This window comes from Bos indicus, chromosome 17 (genome assembly GCF_029378745.1).
Source record: "Bos indicus isolate NIAB-ARS_2022 breed Sahiwal x Tharparkar chromosome 17, NIAB-ARS_B.indTharparkar_mat_pri_1.0, whole genome shotgun sequence".
Taxonomy (NCBI): Eukaryota; Metazoa; Chordata; class Mammalia; order Artiodactyla; family Bovidae; genus Bos; species Bos indicus.
In genome coordinates, this window is record NC_091776.1 from 51,978,416 (window position 1) to 51,998,070 (window position 19,655).

Genomic DNA, 19,655 nt, shown 5'->3' on the forward strand with positions numbered 1-19,655 from the left:
AAACTAAAGCCTTACCTTCAAGTTGCTGCATTGTTCTTTGAATACTACTTGCAAATTTCTGGATGTTCATTAAAAATTCATCTCGTATTAACTGAATGCTGTGATATTCTATTGCTTCCCCAGGCATGCTAGGTAGGTCTATGTCATAATCAAAAGAGTCTAAGACTTCTCCAGACGTGAGTCCCAGGTTGGCATCCTTGTGCTGACTGAAGGACAAGGCTGGCAAAAAAACCTGAAAAGCCAAGTTTAAGAATCAAATCATTTGTGCCGCTCTTTTAGGTTCCACATATATGCGATATCATACAATAGCTGCCTTTCTCTGTCTGATTTCCTTCACTCAGTATGACAATTTCTAGGTCCATTTCAAGTTGCTGCCAATGGCACTATTTTGTTCTTATTTATGGCTGAGTACAAATGACCTTGAAAACAGAAGAAAAGTCACAGATGTAGCAAACAAACTTATGGTTACCAGGGAGGAATGCAGGGAGCAGGGGAGGGATAAATTTAAAAAATGGGAGACTGGGATCGACATACATACACTACTATATATAAAATAGATAACTAATAAGGACATACTATACAGCACAGGGAAATCTACCCAGAGCTCTGTAGTGAGTTATATGGGGAAAGAATACAAAATCAGAGTGGATATATGTATATATGTAACTGAGTCACTTTGCTGTACAGCAGAAACAAATGTAATGTTTTAAATCAACCGTAACCCAATAAAAAATGTTTTAAAAAGAAACAAATCACACAACATCATACTCAATAATTCATGCATTTAAGTTGCCTCTGGCTTTGAATGTGTTTGTACCCTAATAGAGACAAAACATGGTCCACTGGAAAAAAGAATGGCAAGCCACTTCAGTATTCTTGCCTTGAGAACCCCATGAACAGTATGAAAAGGCAAAAAGATATGACACTGAAAGATGAACTCCCCAGGTCGGTAGGTGCCCAATACGCTACTGGACAGGAGTGGAGAAATAACTCCAGAAAGAATGAAGAGAAAGAGCCAAATCGAAAACAATGCCCAGTTGTGGATGTGACCAGTGATAGAAGTAAAGTTCAATGCTATAAGGAACAATATTGCATAGAAAGCTGGAATGTTAGGTCCATGAATCAAGATAAATTAGAAGTGATCAAATAGGAGATGGCAAGAGTGAACATAGACATTTTAGGAATCAGTGAACTAAAATGGACTGGAATGGGCGAATTTAATTCAGATGACCATTATTTATACTACTGCAGGCAAGAATCCCTTACAAGAAATGGAGTAGCCCTTATAATCAACAAAAGGGTCTGAAATGCAGTACTTGGGTGCAATCTCAAAAATGACAGAATGATCTCTGTTCGTTTTCAAGGCAAACTATTCAATATCACAGTGATCCAAGTCTATGCCCCAACCAGTAATGCTGAAGAAGATGAAGTTGAATGGTTCTATGAAGACCTACAAGACCTTCTAGAACTAACACCCAAAAAAGATGTCCTCTTCATCATAGGGGACTGGAATGCAAAAGTAGGAAGTCAAGAGATACCTGGAGTAACAGGCAAATTTGGCTTTGGTACAGAATGAAGCAGAGCAAAGGCTAATAGAGTTTCGCCACCAGAACGCACTGCTCATAGCAAACACCCTCTTCCAACAACACAAGAGAAGACTCTACACATGGACATCACCAGATGGTTAATACCAAAATCAGCTTGATTATATTATTTGCAGCCAAAGATGGAGAAGCTCTATACAGTCAGCAAAAACAAGACCAGGAGCTGACTGTGGCTCAGATCATGAACTCCTTATTGCCAAATTCAAACTTAAATTGAAGAAAGTATGGGAAACCATTCAGGTATGACCTAAATCAAATCCCTTACGATTATACAGTAAAAGTGAGAGATAGATTCAAGGGATTAGATCTGATAGACAGAGTGCCTGGTGAACTATGGACAGAGGTTCGTGATATTGTACAGGAGACAGGAATCAAGACCATCCCCAAGAAAAAGAAATGCAAAAAGGCAAAATGGTTGTCTGAGGAGGCCTTACAAATAGCTGTGAAAAGAAGAGAAGTGAAAAGCAAAGGAGAAAAGGAAAGATATACCCATCTGAATGCAGAGTTCCAAAGAATAGCAAGGGGAGATAAGAAAGCCTTCCTCAGTGATCAGTGCAAAGAAATAGAGGAAAACAATAGAATGGGAAAGACTAGAGATCTCTTCAAGAAAATTAGAGATACCAAGGGAACATTTCATGCAAAGATGGGCTCGATAAAGGACAGAAATGGTATGGACCTAACAGAAGCAGAAGATATTCAGAAGAGGTGGCAAGAATACACAGAAGAATTATACAAAAAAGATGTTCATGACCCAGATAACCACGATGGTGTGATAACTCACCTAGAGCCAGACATCTTGGAATGTGAAGTCAAGTGGGCCTTAGGAAGCATCACTACAAACAAAGCTAGTGGAAGTGATGAAATTCCAGTTGAGCTATTTCAAATCCTAAAAGATGATGCTGTGAAAGTGCTGCACTCTACATGTCAGCAAATTTGGAAAACTCAGCAGGGGCCACAGGACTGGAAAAGGTCAGTTTTCATTCCAATCCCAAAGAAGGGCAATGCCAAAGAATGCTCAAACTACCACACAACTGGCACTCATCTCGCACACTAGCAAAGTAATGCTCAAAATTCTCCAAGCCAGGCTTCAACAGTACGAGAACTTGCATATGTTCAAGCTGGATTTAGAAAAGGCAGAGGAACCAGAGATCAAATTGCCAACATTCATTGGATCATAGAAAAGCAAGAGAGTTCCAGAAAAACATCTGCTTCTGCTTTATTGTCAACACCAAAGCCTTTGACTGTGTGGATCACAACAAACTGTGGAAAATTTTTCAAGACATGAGCATACCAGATCACCTGACCTGCCTCCTGAGAAATCTGTATGCAGGTTAAGAAGCAACAGTTAGAACTGGACGTGGAACAATAGACTGGTTCCAAATTGGGAAAGGAGTACGTCAAGGCTGTATTATTGTCACCCCACTTATTTAACTTATATGCAGAGTACATCATGAGAAACGCTGGGCTGGATGAAGTGCAAGCTGGAGTCAAGATTGCTGGGAGAAATATCAGTAACCTCAGATGCGCAGATGACACCACCCTTATGGCAGAAAGTGAAGAAGAACTAAAGAGCCTCTTGATGAAAGTGAAAGAGGAGAGTGAAAAAGCTGGCTTAAAACTCAACATTCAAAAAACTAAGACCATGGCATCTGGTCCCATCACTTCATGGCAAATAGATGGGGAAACAATGGAAACAGTGAGTATTTTTTCGGGCTCCAAAATCAGGAAGCAAGAAAAGATGCTTGCTCCTTGGAAGAAAAGATATGACCAACTTAGACAGAATATTAAAAAGCAGAGACATTATTTTGCCAACAAAGGTCCATCTAGTTGAAGCTATGGTTTTCCCAGTAGTCATGTATGGATGTGAGAGTTGGACCATAAAGAAAGCTGAGTGCCAAAGAATTGATGCTTTTTAACTGTGGTATTGAAGAATACTTTTGAGAGTCCCTTGGACTGCAAGGAGATCAAACCAGTCCATCCTAAAGGAGATCAGTCCTGAACATTGATTGGAAGGACTGATGCTGAAGCTGAAACTCCAATACTTTGGCCACCTGATGCAAAGAACTGACTCATTGGAAAAGACCCTGATGCTGGGAAAGATTGAAGGCCAGAGGAGAAGGGGACAACAGAGAATGAGATGGTTGGATGGCATCACTGACTCAATGGACATAAGTTTGAGTAAGCTCCAGGAGTTGGTGATGGACAGGGAAGCCTGGCGTGCCGCAGTCCATGGGGTCGCAAAGAGTCAGACACGACTGAGCGACTGAACTGAACTGAGATACTACAAATAACAGCGACACCATGTCGGTGACTCCCATATTTTAAAGAATCTCTCTGGTTGACATGTGAAGAATATAGTAGAGGGTCATGAGCAGAAGCTGGGAAGTCTATCAGGAGGCAACTGCAAGAGTCCCAACAAAAGACAACACTGAAGCCTTCTGGTTACCCTATCCAGTATTTCAAAAGTCCTGTCTTTACCACCTGCCAACATTTCCTAACCCCCTTCCCAGCTTCATCTTTCTCCTTAACTCCTATCATGGTCTAACATAGTGTATATTTTCTCATTGATCTCACTTAATGTGACTCTTCCTGACTAGGATGTAAGGTCCGTGAAATACAGACCTTGACTATGGTGATCACTGCTATGGGGATACAGTAGGTGCTCAATAAAAACTTGCTGGAGGGACTTCCCTGATGGTCCAGTGGTGGAGACTCCACACTCCCAAAGCAGAGGGCATGGATTCAGTCCCTGCTCAGGGAACTAAGGTGCTTTGGCGCAGCCAAAAAAAAAAAAAAGATAGAATAAAAATATATATATTTGGAATCCCTTGAGTTCTCCCTTGATCTTTGACATTCATCCTGCCTCACACCTCATCTTGGATGTCTAGAAGGCATCTCAAGCTTAATATGTACAAAATAGAGTCTGGGGTTTTTTTCCTCCAGATCCTTCCACTCCCCCCATCTCAGTAATGACCCTAATATCCCCCCGGTTGTTCAAACTCAAATCCTAGGAGTCATTCTTGATGCTCTTTTCCTAAAGCTCCATATCCGAATCATCAGAAGGCCTGTTGGCTGCATCCCTAACGTATTCTTGATGCTGTCTGCTTCCCACTGCCTCCCCTGATTGAACTCTGGAGCCTAAACAACTATCACCCACCATTCAGACACTTCCATAGCCTGCTATTAGGTCTACTGGCCCCTTACGCTCTCGCCTCTGCAATATGTTGTACACACAATGATGAGAAGAAAAATGCAAACCAGATCATTTTATTCATATGCTTCAAACCTACTTTCCTTTCCAAACTTCACTCACTATGCTCCAGCTGCACTGCTCATCCTTCTGTTTGTAGACTAAACAGAGTTTGCTCCCGCCTCAGGACTTTTGCACATGCTGTTTTCTCTGCCCAGGATCCTCCTCCTCCAGATCCTCACTTGTTTGATGCCTTCACCTCATCCACCTCTCAATTCTGCCTCAGAGGGGGTTTTTCCTGACCACCTCACTCCCACTCTATTACATTTTCCTAATAACTTATCATTAGTGAATAAGCCTGCTTATGGGCTTTTTTAATTGGTTGTCTAAAAGTCAGATGTCACCTCTCCAGCTAGGTGTCCCTAGCCGCCACCACGTGAACACACACGTATTCACACAGGCCATTTCTATTACATTGCTGTTGGTGTTTCGTCTCTAAGTCGTGTCTGACTCTCTAACCTCATGGGCTGTAGCCCACCAGCCTCCTCTGTCCGAGGAATTCTCCAGGCAAGAATACTGGAGTGAGTTGCCATGACCTCCTCCAGGTCTTCCTGATCCAGGGATCAAACCCACATCTCCTGCATTGGCAGGCAGAGTCTACCCCTGAGTCACCAAGGAAGCCCTCTCTAGCACATTGCTAGGGTTTCGCTTCCTCAAGTCAGCCATCATTACCCGAGAGTTTCCTGTTTTTGTGTTGATGACTGGTGTCTTTCCACCAGTATAAGCCAGAACACAAGGATGTCATCTGTCCTGCTCACAACACGCACCACTGCTCACAACTCCACCAACAAACCCCATGACAGTGTCTGGAACCTAAGAGTTGCCAACCACCTCTTTATGGAATCAATGAAGCAAATGGCCTTACTCTTTTTTCATTATTTTTTTTGGCTGAGCTGCTTGGCTTGTGAGATCTTAGTTCCCTGACTGGGGACTGAACTCGCACCCTTGGCAGTCAAAGCGCCAAGTCCTAACCACTGGACCACCAGGGAATTCCCAGATGGCCTTACTTGTAAAAAGTGCCAAGATTCTTTTTTCCATCCATATTTACCTGAGATATAACATCCCTCAGGAAAGCAAGCACATGCGAATTTATAATCCCATACTCCAGCGTTTCGGGCATAATTTCCATAGCTTCCTTCATGTCAGTCGCCTCAGAGATGGTCTCTAGACAGGAACAGATTTGGGGAATGAGATGAGGAGGGAGGTGGGCACAGCCAATATTTCCAAATGTGTGGGAACCAGCTCCTCTGCCAAAAATACAAAGGAATGATCCAGGCACAGATCAGAATACGTGCTCATTGAGAAACAAACAAATGCTGAGGGTTGCTCTGTGGTTCAGAGGGTCATGCGAGCGGCACCTGAGGGCCACGTGGATGAACTATCTGGTTGGCGTGTGTACAGCCTGACAAGGAGAGAAACATTTTGGGTTTCCTAGCAGCATTTGATGAACTCTTTGCTTGGTCTGTCTCTCCACTCCCAGTGACCCTCCCCAGTTCATCACCAAAGTACCTTTCAAGTCACAGCATTTGGGGGCGGGGGGCGGGGGTGGGGGGCAGTGGTGTTGTTTTTGGTTTTTTGGCCCCACTGCACAGTTTGTGGGATCTTAGTTCCCCGACCAGGGATTGAACCTGGGCCCCAGCAGTGAGAGCATCAAGTCCTAACCACTGGATCGCCAGGGAATTCCCAAGTCATGGGTTTTTTAAAGACATATTGGAAAGTCTCTCTTGACCAGGTTTTCTTTTATTTATTTACTTATTTTTGGTTGTGCTGGGTCTTTGTTGCTACACAGGCTTTCCTCTAGTTGCAACGAGCAGGGGGCTCCTCTCTACCCTTGGTGCTTCTCATTGTGGGGGCTTGTCTTATACAGAGTATGGGCTCTAGGGCATGCAGGTTTCAGTAGCTGAGGCACGTGGGCTCAGTACTTGGGGCTCCTGGGCTCTAGAGCACAGGCTCGGGAGTTGTGGCACACAGGCTTAATTGCTCCACCGCATGTGGGATCGTCCCAGGCCAGGGATCGAACTCATGCCTCCTGCACTGGCAGAAAGATTCCTTACCACTGAGTCACCATGGAATTGGCCAGGTTCTCTTTGATGTGTATTCGCTCCCACCCTCTCCCTTGACTCCACCCCCCCCACCAAAAAATTAATCACCACCAACCAGCTCTGTAAACACTTCAAAGGGCCCTGGGACACTTCTCTGAGTCTTACTGGGACACACCACAAGCTTCAGTCTGCATGCCTTTCCCTGCCTCTGTACAGATTGCACACTATTCTTTGCCTCATAGGTTTCTATCAAATGCTTCTTTACTGAAATAAATTTATTTTAAAGGGAAATTATGTAAAAGCCAAGTGTGAAAAAGAAAGCTTGACATCAATGAAAGACACCTGTATATGTGTGTGTGTATATATATATATATATGATGAGAGTAAATAGTAATAATTGGGGTAAATTCCATACCCTCTGGCCAAGGCTGATTATTGTTCCTGGCTTGTGATTATTATTAAATAGGGAAGCACTGAGCTGAGATTGGCCCCTCCTCAAACAAGAACTGTTTAATGCTAAGCCTCTGCCGGTCATCTTCCCTCCTTCTTGTTGTATTCCCTCTCATTTGGGAAGAACAAAGTACAGAAACTCAGAACTTAGCGATGAGGTTGTGATCCAAAGGGCCATCAGTGCTCAAGAAAAGAAAAAAGCAACATCGTCTGTGTTGTGTACTTTACTACAGCGTACTGTATAGTGGACAGTCGAACTGTATCTTTATTTCAAGCCCAGGATGTCCCGAAGCAAGCGTGAAAAAAAGCGTGGGTGATATAGCTGATACAGTACTACCCAAACATCACTGAATCCTCTTTTCAAGAGGATAGATAGGAGTGAAACCAGCAGGAAACAAGAACCTGTCCCATCAACGTCAGGTGTGAGTAAAATTGCAGCTTCTCCTCCGTCTCCTGTTGCTGACGATCCTTCAGCTCTACCATTTCCCACTCCCTCTCCCTCCTCCATCAGTAACTCTTCTTGCCGCTTCACTCGATGCCAGCTCCTGTATGCCAGCTGTAGTACTATACTTTTCAAGGTCCTATACTATAAGATTGAATTTTTTTAATTTTTTGTTTGTCTTTTTATGTCTTATTTGTGTGAAAAGTATTATAAACCTATTTCAGCATAGTACTACATAGGTGATTGTGTCAGTTGGGTACTTAGGCTAACTTTGTTGGACTTACGAACAAATTGGTCTTACGAACATGCTCTTGGAATAGAACTTGTTTGTACATAGGGGACTTACTGTACAACCTTATGTGTGTTTCTGTTCAGACACCTTATTGAACATAATTGCTGATTCACTAACATTGGACTCACGGCCAACAGCACCATCGCTCATGTGTGAACAAAGCTTACATCACACACGAGTTTTCTCCGTCAGGCACATCCCAGCCTTCCTGCACTCTGAGTACTAGCCAGTGCTTCAGCACCCCACCTTGGAGACATTTTAAACAGTGAAATCACGCCAAAGCCCCACAAAAACTCAAAAACCCTGGCACTAAATAGATCATGATAAAGACACTCATTTATAGTGTTTGATGCAATAAGGCAGAGCATGGCCCTGCCTAACCTCAGCTGGGTCCATGCATGCTAGTGACTCAAATTTTCCCCACTCCACACACGTCCTTCAAAGACCATGAAAGCACTGGAAGTACTGATCTGGGGTTACAAAAATTTTGAGCGAGTTGGTAAATTTACAAATATAGAATCCGTGAATAATGAGGATTGACCGTACCGATAAAAAGCTATCTTCTCAAGAACATGTAAAAATTAAGAGTCTCAGACACACGCACATGCCCTTGCATGCACACCCACACTCACACACACTCCCGCTGGAAACATACCTTTTGTATTTCTGAGAAAAAACAAAACATTCTGGTCCAGAAACTCCTCAGGAACAGGAGGACGAAGCACCTGGAGATATGTCTTTTCCACCATTTGCTTAACAGTTTTCTGAAACATAGGGACCAAAAAAGTCCCCCTGAGATATATCCGTGCACCCAAATCACCTAATATTTGTGTACACCTGAGCTCTCTCTCCAGGCACTGGCTGAACTTACTTCCCAGTGGACCAACGACATGAGCTAAGATTCATCCAGGGGGACTTCCCTGATGGTCCAGTGGCTAAGACTCCATGCTCCCAGTGCAGGGGGCCCAAGTTCAATCCCTGGTCAGGAAACTCAAGCCCACATGCTGCAACTAAGACCTGGAGCAGCCAAAAAAAAAACAACTTTAAAAAATAAAATTCACCCAGATGCTGAACTCTAAGCCTGACTCTTCCACCAACTGGCCACTGCAGCTACACTTGAATAAACTGAATTGAGCAATATCCTAATCAAGCTTCTCTGGACCACAAATTGCAACAAACCCGTCTTGAATTCAGGTTTTTTGCAGGGAGGCATATTCATGGGGCAACTGAGCGTAATTTCAATGAGCACATCTCAGGCTAAATGCTTCCATCCTAACTTTATAACTCCCTGGGGTTTGTGCAGTGAAGGGTTGACCCAGCAGACCTGGGTTGTCCAAACCCTACACATTCCAAAGGTGCTCAAGACTAGCCCTGGGACTTCCCTGGTGGTCCAGTGCTTAAGACTTCACCTTCCAATGTGGTTGGTGTTGGTTTGATCCCTGATTGGAGAGCTAAGATCCTACATACCTTGTAGCCAGATAACCAAAACATAAAACAAGCAATACTGTAACAAATTCAATAGACTTTAAAAATGGTTGACATAAAAAAAAAAACACACAATCTTTAAAAAAAGGAAAAGGCTAGCCCTAAACCAGTTCCCAGGTGGTGACCTTTAAGCTTTTGGAACATCCTGGCTGATCTGAGCATCTCTGTAGACCTGGGCCCTTGGGACATGCTGGAGAGTTTACACTAAAAATGTGATATATGGTAAACTGATTTTGTTTGCCTGGGGAACTGGGTCATACTGCCTCAGTTTGACCTCTGCAAAGTAGAATGGGCTGCTGAATAACTGTGCGGACTTCATGCAGACGTGACTGATCCCCACTAAAAACCCTGGACACCAAGGCTTGGGTGAACTCCTCTGATTGGCACAACCGCCTATGTGTCGTCTCACATGGTTGCTGCAGGAATAAATACTGGGAACTTCCCTGGCGGTCCAGTGTCTACGACTCCATACTCCCAACTCAGGAGGGCCAAGGTTCAATCCCTGATCAGGGAACTAGATCTCACATGCCACAACTAAAGATCCCATGTGCCACAGCTAAGACCTGGCACAGCCAAATAAATAAAGTACAATATTTTTTAAAAAAGAAGAAGAATGAATGCTGCCCTGGAAGCCCCATTTGGAAAGGACAACTCGTTCTTTTTTTCACCTGGACTCTGCCCTGTATGCCTTGTTCTCTGTTCACTCTAATCTGCATCCTTTCACTGAAATAAACTATAACCATGAGTACAAACTGAACTGAACTGAACTGATGAGTACAAAAGATTTTCTGGGTCCTGGGAGTCATTGTGGCAGATCATTTAATCTGGGGGGACCCGGGGACCCCCAACACAGGATTCCATCATCTCTATTCCAACACAGTATGTTCCTTAACATTTTTTCTGTTTTTTCTTTTCTGGCCACACTGTGTGGCATGTGGAATCTTAGTTCCCCAATCAAGGATCAAACCTGAGAGCCCTGCATTGGAAGCACAGAGTCTTAACACCTGGACCATCAGGGAAGTCCAACAGGACACATTTCTTGTATGAACTGTGTCAGTTACCCAGACTCATCCGAGGACCTGAAATTCCCATTACCCTACCCAAGAGGAGAAAGAGCCACACGTACTTTGACGGGGAGGTTCTCTATACTCTCAAGGTCCATCTCTTCCTCCTCAAGGCTGATGCGAGGACGATGTATAGAATACATTCTCAGCTGCAGATTCTTAGCTGCAAAACATGATGCAATGCACAAGATGAAAAGCTTGGAAAATGAGGTTTCTGGTCACCTAGACCAGACCTGCGGAGAAGGCAATGGCACCCCACTCCAGTACTCTTGCCTGGAAAATTCCATGGATGGAGGAGCTTGGTAGGCTGCAGTCCATGGGGTCACTATGAGTCGGGCACAACTGAGCGACTTCACTTTCACTTTTCACTTTCCACTTTCATGCATTGGAGAAGGAAATGGCAACCCACTCCAGTATTCTTGCCTGGAGAATCCCAGGGACAGAGGAGCCTAGTGGGCTGCCGTCTATGGGGTAGCACAGAGTCGGGCATGACTGAAGCGACTTAGCAGCAGCAGCAGCAGACCAGACCTTGAACATTAGTATATTTCACTCAGCGGGTGTGCTATCAAAAAGCTGGGTGTTGGGCCCTACTGGTAGTTCAATAGTAAAGAATCTGCTTGCCAACGCAGGAGACACAGGTTAGATTCCTGATCCAGGAAGACCCCACAAGCCACGGAGCCATAAAGCCTGTGCCCCGTAACTACTGAACCTGTGCCACAGAGCCTAGGAGCCACAGTTACTAAGCCTAAGAGCCACAGCCATTGAAGCTGGTGCGCCCTAGTGCCTGTTTTCACAAGAGAAGCCACTGCAGGGAGAAGCCTGGTCACCACCACTAGAGAGTAACCCCCACTACTAAATAAAAAAGTAAAATTATATTTTAAAAAATAGCTGGATGTACATTTTTTACAAATGAATCCTACTGCAGCCTTGACTCACATTATACTTGGGAGAATTGTGTTGTGGTTTTGACTGGTCCTCAGTTGGAATTTTAATTTGTGTGTGGGAGTGTATAAGCTTGTTTCAGCTACAGTGTCCAGTGAGTGACTTCTCTGAGATTTTTACTTAGAGGGGGCGCTTTATCCTTAGGATGAGATTATAGTTAACATGTTAGCATCTACTCCTTTTTCACTATAAAACTTGAAACTGCTGGGGGGTGGAAAGAAAACTAACTGGAATGAATGTATGTCTCCGAAGTCTACTGTTATTGATGGGATCTGAACATCTCACAGCCTACCAGTCACAACCCTGAGTTTCCGATGAAGCCCACAGAGAAGGGAGAGCTTTCTCAAACTGTTTGGCTCTTCCTCCAAAAGGCACTGGACAAAGTCCAGGCTTTGGAACGAATCAACATGTGTGGTCCGAACCCTCTCTGCAGTGGGTTTTCTCATCCATAAAATGGGCCAATAATATCTATTGGGGTGAGATTTGGGAGGATTAGATTATAGGTTGGCTGAGTGTCGAGCATGCTGGCTTGCAGAGAAAACAGTCTACAGCTGGGAGAATTAGTATTATCAGAGCAAGAACAACAGCCCACAGACAAAAATACACCATCGAGGGACTTCCCTGGTGATCCAGTCAGTGGATAAGACTCCATGCTTCCACTCCGGGGGATGAGGGTTCAATCCCTGGTCAGGGAACTAAGATTCTACATGCCATGCAATGCAGCAAAAAAAAAAAAAAAAGATTAAAAAAAAATACACTGCCAAGTGCACTCAACGCCACAGAGCTATATGCTTAGAAGTGGATAAAATGCTGTTTGATGTTGCATCTGCTTTACCACGATAAAAAGAAAAGAAAAAAATACGCTTGGAAGGAATATTAATTTGCTTTGTTGGAGACTGTCCTAACCCTTCTCTCCAAGCAGCCTCCTCCCTCCCAATTCTTTCCTGATCACGGATTTATTGGTAACAAAGCAGGAGGCCATCAGTAAACACGACTGTGTCGCTCACGACCACTGTCTGTCTTATCAAAACCCAACCTACACAAATCTTAGTAAGAATGGAGGGCCTGTATTTCTAAACTTGTATTCCTCTCCTCTAACACCCCAAATTTTCACTAGAGAGGGGGTTATGTTTTGGTTAAAAATAAATTGTTCTGAAAAAATTAAGATGACAATAGGAAACACTGCACATCACCCCAATCCTTTTTCTCCCCTGATTTTATTTTTAATTTTTAAGGGTTTTTTTTTATTGTTTTTTTCCTTTTGACTGTGGTGAGTCTTTGTTGCTACCGCTTCCTCTAGCTGCAGTGAGCAGGGGCTACTCTTCAGTGTGCAGGCTTCTCATTGGAGAAGCTCCTCTTGTTGAGGAGCACAGACTCTAGACTGTGGGCTTAGTAGTTGTGGCACGCGGGCTTAGTTGCTCCACAGCATGTGGAATCTTCCTGGGCCAGAGATCAAATCCGCGTTCCCTACATTGCAAGGCGGATTCTTAAACACTGGACCACCGGGGAAGCCCAAGATGTTTTCTTTTTAATATTTATTTGCATGTATTTGTTTGGCTGCACTTGGCCTCAGCTGTGGCATGCGGGATCCTCAATCTTCATAAAGTGCCATGCAGGCACTTTAGTACAGCATGTGGGATCTAGTTCCTTGATCAGGGATCAAACCCAGGCCCACTGCATCGGAAGCTCAGAGTCTTAGCCACTGGACAACCAGGGAAGTCCTTCCCCTCTGACTTTCAAACACTCAGTATCTTGGTAAAGTGCTGCGTCTAACTTCCGCTATTGTAAGGGAAGGTGAGTTACAGGAGAAATGGGGAGGAAATGGGTTGTTGGGCTCTGCTTGCAACGTGATGGTCTGGGGCAGGATTTCAATCTAGGCTCTACCAGTACTTGGGGCTGGGTCCTCCTGTGTCAAGGAAGCACAGTCCTGCCCACACCTTGACCTTGGACTTTTAGCCCCCAGAACTGGGAAAGAAGGCTGTGCTGTTGTTCTAAGCGATCCAGTCTGTGGTCCTTAGTTACGGCAGCCCCAGGTAACTAATAATGAACCTATTAACACCCAGCACTTTCTCCTTGTATAAAACTTCTTACTAAGTCTCAGCTTCACATAAGTAAAAAGCAGAGACTGATTTTAGTCTGGGCAAGCAGACCCCTCCCTCCGGGTGAATGCCCCCCAGTTCCCCTCACTCCCAATTCCATACCTGATGCTCTATCTATCGACTCCACTTTTTGAAACTCTGTCTCTTCTTCCTCTTCTTCCTCTTCAGACAGGCCAGGAATGTCATCATCTTTACAGCCACATAAAGCGAAAGAAGAAAAATAAAACGTAATTGTTTCACCGTGCCAGCCCCAGGGAATCACCACTCTCCTTGGTGCTGAGAGTTGGACTGTGGCCTCGGAAGAGTCTGTTGAAGGCCACAGACTCTCTTGAAGCCCATACCCTATTATGGTCTGTTGAAGGAGGTCACCGAGAGGAGGGACCTCTGCTCAACCCGAGTGCTGCCCTCAGGCAATCAGGAGCTGTTAGCCCCTGCCCTGTCCTGGGGATGCCCACCCTGGGAGCCACTTCAAGGATGCACCTGGATAGATGAGCTGTGGTGGGAACCTCAAGGTGCTGTGGGTGCCTAAACCCCGGGAAGGCCTCTCTATAAACTCTTCCGTGCTGGTGAGCAGGCAGTAAACTCATCCAGCCACGCCCAAGACCACCACCTACTGATGAGAGTGGCTGCATCTTTCTCTGATCTCTCCTTGCCCTCTGTGTATGGGGGCGGTTTGCAAACCAACACACAGTCCCATAGAAATATCCCAGTTACTGGAGACAACGTTAAGGGACACAAAAGGAAGACCTGTGCAAATTCTGCAGGAGAGGAAGGTTACATGGGATGATCACATCGTTACAAGCAGCCCAGAAGAAATGTAAGTAACCAACACGCACCCAAAAAGAGGCTCAACCCCACTAATTATCACACAAATGTACATTAGAATGAGGACCTGCATCCAATCCCCTTTCATCTAGGGGACTGGTCAAAATTTTCATGATAATACTCAGTGTTGGCGAGGATGTTGGCAAACAGGCACCCCATCACCGTAGCTGGGTGTGGACTGGCAGGGCCCTTCTGGAGAGCAATGTGGCAGGATCTGCTCAAACCACAAATTCACACATCCACCACACCTCCAGTTCTACTTTTATAAGTCTCTCCCATAAAATAAAGTGTACAAAAGGACATATTGTGTCATTGTGTGTAAAATAAAATACTGTGGCAGGATAAATGTCCATTCGTTAGGGGATAGGTAAATAAAATAGGGTACAACTCTAAAGTTACATAGATCTATAGTTATGGACAAAATTCTCCAAGGTATCTTTGAGGGTGGACAAGTCACAAAATACTATATATAGTATGACCTTATTTATGATTTTAAGAGCTCTCTCTATACAATATATGTTATCATTGCTCCAGGTGATCTTCCCAACCCAGGGATCAGACCCAGGTCTCCTGAATTGCAGGCTGATTCTTTACCAGCTGAGCCACTAGGGAAGCCCAAGAAAACTGGAGTGCGTAGCCTATCCCTTCTCCAGCAGATCTTTACAACCCAGGAATTGAACCAGGGTCTCCTGCATGGCAGGTGGATTCTCTACCAGCTGAGCTACCAAGGAAGCCTTATCATTATATACATATCATTATATAGAAAGATAAAGATGATAATGATGTTGAATATAGATAGATAAATTGATTCTAGAAAAGATCTGGCAGGATGTACAGCAAGCCACCAATAATGGTTACCTATAGGAGTGGGATGCACTTTCCAGGTGGCTCAGTGGTAAAGAATCCACCTGCCAAACAGGACATGTGGGCCTGATCCCTGGGTTGGGAGATCCCCCTGGAGAAGAAAATGGCAACCCACTCCAGTATCCTTTTTTTTGTTTTTGTTTTTGTTTTCACTCTAGTATTTTTACCTAGGAAATCCCATGGACAGAGGATCCTGGCAGGCTACAGTCCATGGGGTCGCAAAGAGTCAGACATGACTAAGCAAATAACAGCAACAACAGAGGAATGGGAGCAGGGTCTAGGGGCGACTGAGGGCTCAGCTTTCACTTTCTATGTTTCAAAGTTCTATGTTATGTGAATTTTTAAGAGAATATCTTCCAGTAATACTTGCTGGAAATATTCATTACTTAATAGTGTGCAACTTTTAGATTACTGCATAACTTTGCAATTTCTAAAAATTACTGTGTAAAAATGCAAGCAAGTTATTAAGTGATCTGGACAGTATGATTCCATTTTGTTATTTCAAGAAACAACACATGTTTAGCTATTAGAACAGCATCTTGAACTAGATGCTGCTGGTCTAGACACCCCTCTTTCCTCATGACCAGCATCTATTTGTCTCCATCCAAACAATTTTTAACTAAGAGCAGAGAGTTTTGACTCCATAAAGCAGTGGTCCCTAACCTTTTTAGCACCAGGGACTGGTTTCATAGAAGACAATTTTTCCCACAGATGTGGTGAGGGGGCTGATTATGGGATGATTCAAGCAAGTTACATTTATTATGCAGTCACTGATCTGACAGGGGGCAGAGCTCAGGCAGTCAATATGAGTGATGGGGAACGGCTGTAAATACAGATGAAGACTCACTCACTACGCTTCTGCTCACCTCCTGCTGTGCAGCCTGGTCCCTAACAGGCTCAGGCGTTGAGGACCACTGCCATAAAGGATCCAATAAAACTGTCCAAGGGTCTTTGTGAGCCTGCAGGCTTAATGAGCAGAAGGGGAGTGACAGTGTGAGACCTGAGCTGAGGAGAGGTCCTCTCTCCCCACCTCTGCCCAGGACCCAGCATCCAATACCATCGTAGTATCTCCAGGAGCAGTAACTTTGAGTTTCCAGGAACAGCATCCTCAGCAGGGAATATATTTGCATTCTCAACATGTGATGACAAGAAGAAGATCCAGAAAAGGAGGGGAAGAATGCTGGGGAAGTGGGCAGGGGTTGTAAAGACAGACCAGAAACAGACATAGCTCTTGGGGGATTTCTGAGCACCCTTTGCAGGAAGTAAGCAGGCGAACCCTCTGAAGAGAGTAAAATCTGCTTCTGCATAGAAGAGGGACATCCTGCCAGGAGGCAATGGGCTAAACATGTGTGAGTATATACAGCACAACAGATAGTCATCAAACTATGAACAGAAGCCCTCAGAGGTCACAAGAAGTCCACATTGCATAAGTCACATCCATTTCTTAGGGTCTTAGGATATATATATATATACACACACACACATATATATACACACACACATATTTTTAAGGATATATATAGAATACTTAAAATTTATGCTTATATATATATTTTTAACTACATAAAATCAAAGTTACTGAACTTTGTGGTACATGTGAAATAGTCAATCCTGTTCATTTATCTTTGTATCCATAATTTCACTTGGTGATAATGAAAAAGTCTAAATTTGAGGTCCTATTATAATGAAACATCCAGATCCAAAGGTCTGCCAGGGAAGAAGGGGGCGGATAATAAGTTGGATTCCAAATGTTATGAGACTCTCTCTCTGGGCATCATTTACAATTCATTATTACTGTTTATTTGTGGGCTTGGGTTTTTCTAGTGAGGATGTGTGTTATTTTGTGTGAAGAGGGTATACTTAAAATATATGAATGTGACTACTACTCTTCAAGAAAATAAAAAGTGCTGTGTGACTCTGCCTTCCCACCCAGTGGAAGGCCCTGCAGGGGATCCAGAAAGTCTCCTGAAGATGTGACACTAGCACATTGATGTTAATGAGATGTGTGTGTGCTGCTAAGTCGCTTCAGTTGTGTCCAACTCTTTGTGACTCCATGGACGGTAGCCCACCAGGCTCCTGTGTCCATGGGATTCTCCAGGCAAGAATACCTGGGCTGCCATTTCCTTCTCCAGAGGATCTTCCCAACCCAGGGATCAAACCTGCATCTCTTGAGGCTCCTGCTTTGCAGACAGACTCTTTACCACTGAGCCACCAGGGAAGCCCTTGGTTAATGAGACACATCATACAAACCCAGTCCATGACAACTGCACTGATGCCGATACTCCTGCTGGGAGAGAACCTGCGTGTTTCTCAGTCTCCTTCCCCAACAAGCACCTCTCTAAGTGCCCCCTGCCCTCTGTCTTGTCTCCCCCTGTCCCCACCCCTAAGCCCTCTCCATGTCCCAGGACTGGAACAGCCTCCTCCATGGAGCTCTGGGCATCAGTCACTGTTACTATCTTTATTTGAAATGCTCAATTGTTCAACATAAACGTTTACATCTGCTGTAATGTTTTAACACCGTGTTTTGATGTTACAAGTGCCGGGCAGGAGTCTAGGAAGATAGGAAGGGGTGCTCTTCTCCACCAAGGTGGACCTTGTCATCATCTGGCAGAGTGAGCCTGACGTGTCCCTCTCAGCCCCTGGGCCACTTCTCCATCCATCTACTGCATGCCATTTGACAGTGATTCATATTTTTATGAATATTATGTGACCTGTGGGGATGAGTTCGTTGACCTTCTATGTGCCATGGCTAGCCCATCTGTAAAATGGGATAATACACCCACTGGCCATGAGCTTGAGTAAACTCCAGGGAGTTGGTGACGGACAGGGAGGCCTGGCGTTCTGCAGTCCATGGGGTCGCAAAGAGTCGGACACGACTGAGGGACTGAACTGGATACTTCCCAGGTGGCCCTAGTGGTAAAAAACGCTCCTGCCAATCAATGCAGGAGACACAAGAGACGCGGGTGCATTCCCTGGGTCGGGAAGGTCTCCTGGAGAAGGGCACTGGCAACCCACTCCGGTTTTCCTGCCTGGAGAATCCCATGGACAGAGCAGTCTGGCGGGCTACAGTTCATGGGGTCGCAGAGAGTCTGGGCACAACTGAAGCGACTTAGCACGCACGCGTATGTGTTAGGAACTGTACCTGGTACTGATGCAGTGATAAGTGTTTGCTGTGATTACTTATCTAAGCGGGCTTGTCCGGTTCACCTAAGTGCCTGGACTGTGCCTGGACAGGGTGGGCGGCAATGAGCATTTGCGGACTGCCCGGGAGGCCAAAAGTGGCGGGTGGCCGGGGATCTGCCTTCCTGGCCGGAGTGATGGGAACGAACAGGGCCGAAGAGGGCACGGCGGGAAGGCGGCCGAGGGGCTCACCGATCTCCACCTCCACCTCCTCGGGCACCACCTTGCGGTAGAAGAAGAGAGTCGAGGCGCCCTCCTCGTCGCTGGTCTGGTTCAGGAAGTGTAGGATGAGCTCCTCGGCCTTGCCGTCGTTGCGGTTTAGCAGCTCCTCGAAGAGCTGAGGGTCTGTGATGCCGAAGGCGTTGTACACACGGTCGCGCATCCACAGCACTCGCAGGTCGTCCATGGCGCGGCAGAACTGACCACAGCTCAGCGCTCAGTGGGCTGAGTGCCGGGCGGGCGTCCGTGGCAACGGCGCCCCTAGCAACGGGCGCCCCGGCAACGGCCGCCACTGGCGCCGGGGAACACAGCCCCGGGCCCCAGTCCCTACGCGCGCCAGTACCGGAGCCCAGAGCTCACAGAGGCGCGAACCGAGACTCGGGAGGGTGGCGCTGAGCCCCTGGGGGAGGGCCGGGGCGCCCCAGCCTGCGCGCGGAGGGTGGTCGGGGTTCTTCTCCCGGATGGGCGCCCCCTTCCTTCTGGGAGGACCGAGGTGAGCAGGGCGGCGGCATGCAAGGAGATTGAAAGACTTCGGCGAGGGCCAGTCTCAGCCGCGGAGGGTCTGCAGGCCTGGAAGTGAGCCAGGAGCCTTGTAGGTGCTGGATGTGCAAGGCCTCCTGCTTTTCCACCGCCAGCCTGTCCTGGAACATCCCGCCCGCACTGCCAAGAAAACGGGCAAAACAGGTGACAGAGATGGCCTAGGCATCTCGGAGGTGGTAGAGGCAAAATTGGACGCAAGGCAAAAGGACTTCAGTCTGAGCCCTCGGTCGCTCTGGATCAAAGGGCGTCAGAAGAGCAAATATATAGCGAAGATTTCCAAGAAGGGGCAAGTTCCTTCTGGTTGTACCAGGGTCAGGGAGCCGGGAGCCCCAAGAAGGGAAACTGGCTACAGGATCA

General features: G+C 45.7%; 1 protein-coding gene across 2 annotated transcripts in view; it reads right to left on the reverse strand.

The window, feature by feature from the left end:
- DNAH10 (dynein axonemal heavy chain 10) overlaps window positions 1-19,569 on the reverse strand; it is a 158,453-nt gene extending 138,884 nt beyond the window's left edge. For both annotated transcript variants that reach the window (XM_019978021.2, XM_070769393.1), the window contains exons 1-6: window positions 18,732-19,569; window positions 13,773-13,859; window positions 10,692-10,792; window positions 8,736-8,844; window positions 5,903-6,018; window positions 16-232 (exon numbers count right to left, since the gene is read on the reverse strand). In XM_019978021.2, coding sequence (XP_019833580.2) covers window positions 16-232; window positions 5,903-6,018; window positions 8,736-8,844; window positions 10,692-10,792; window positions 13,773-13,859; window positions 18,732-18,945 — 844 coding nt within the window. In that variant the 5' untranslated portion in view covers window positions 18,946-19,569. The remainder of the gene's footprint in view (window positions 1-15; window positions 233-5,902; window positions 6,019-8,735; window positions 8,845-10,691; window positions 10,793-13,772; window positions 13,860-18,731) is intronic.
- Window positions 19,570-19,655: the final 86 nt, after the last annotated feature.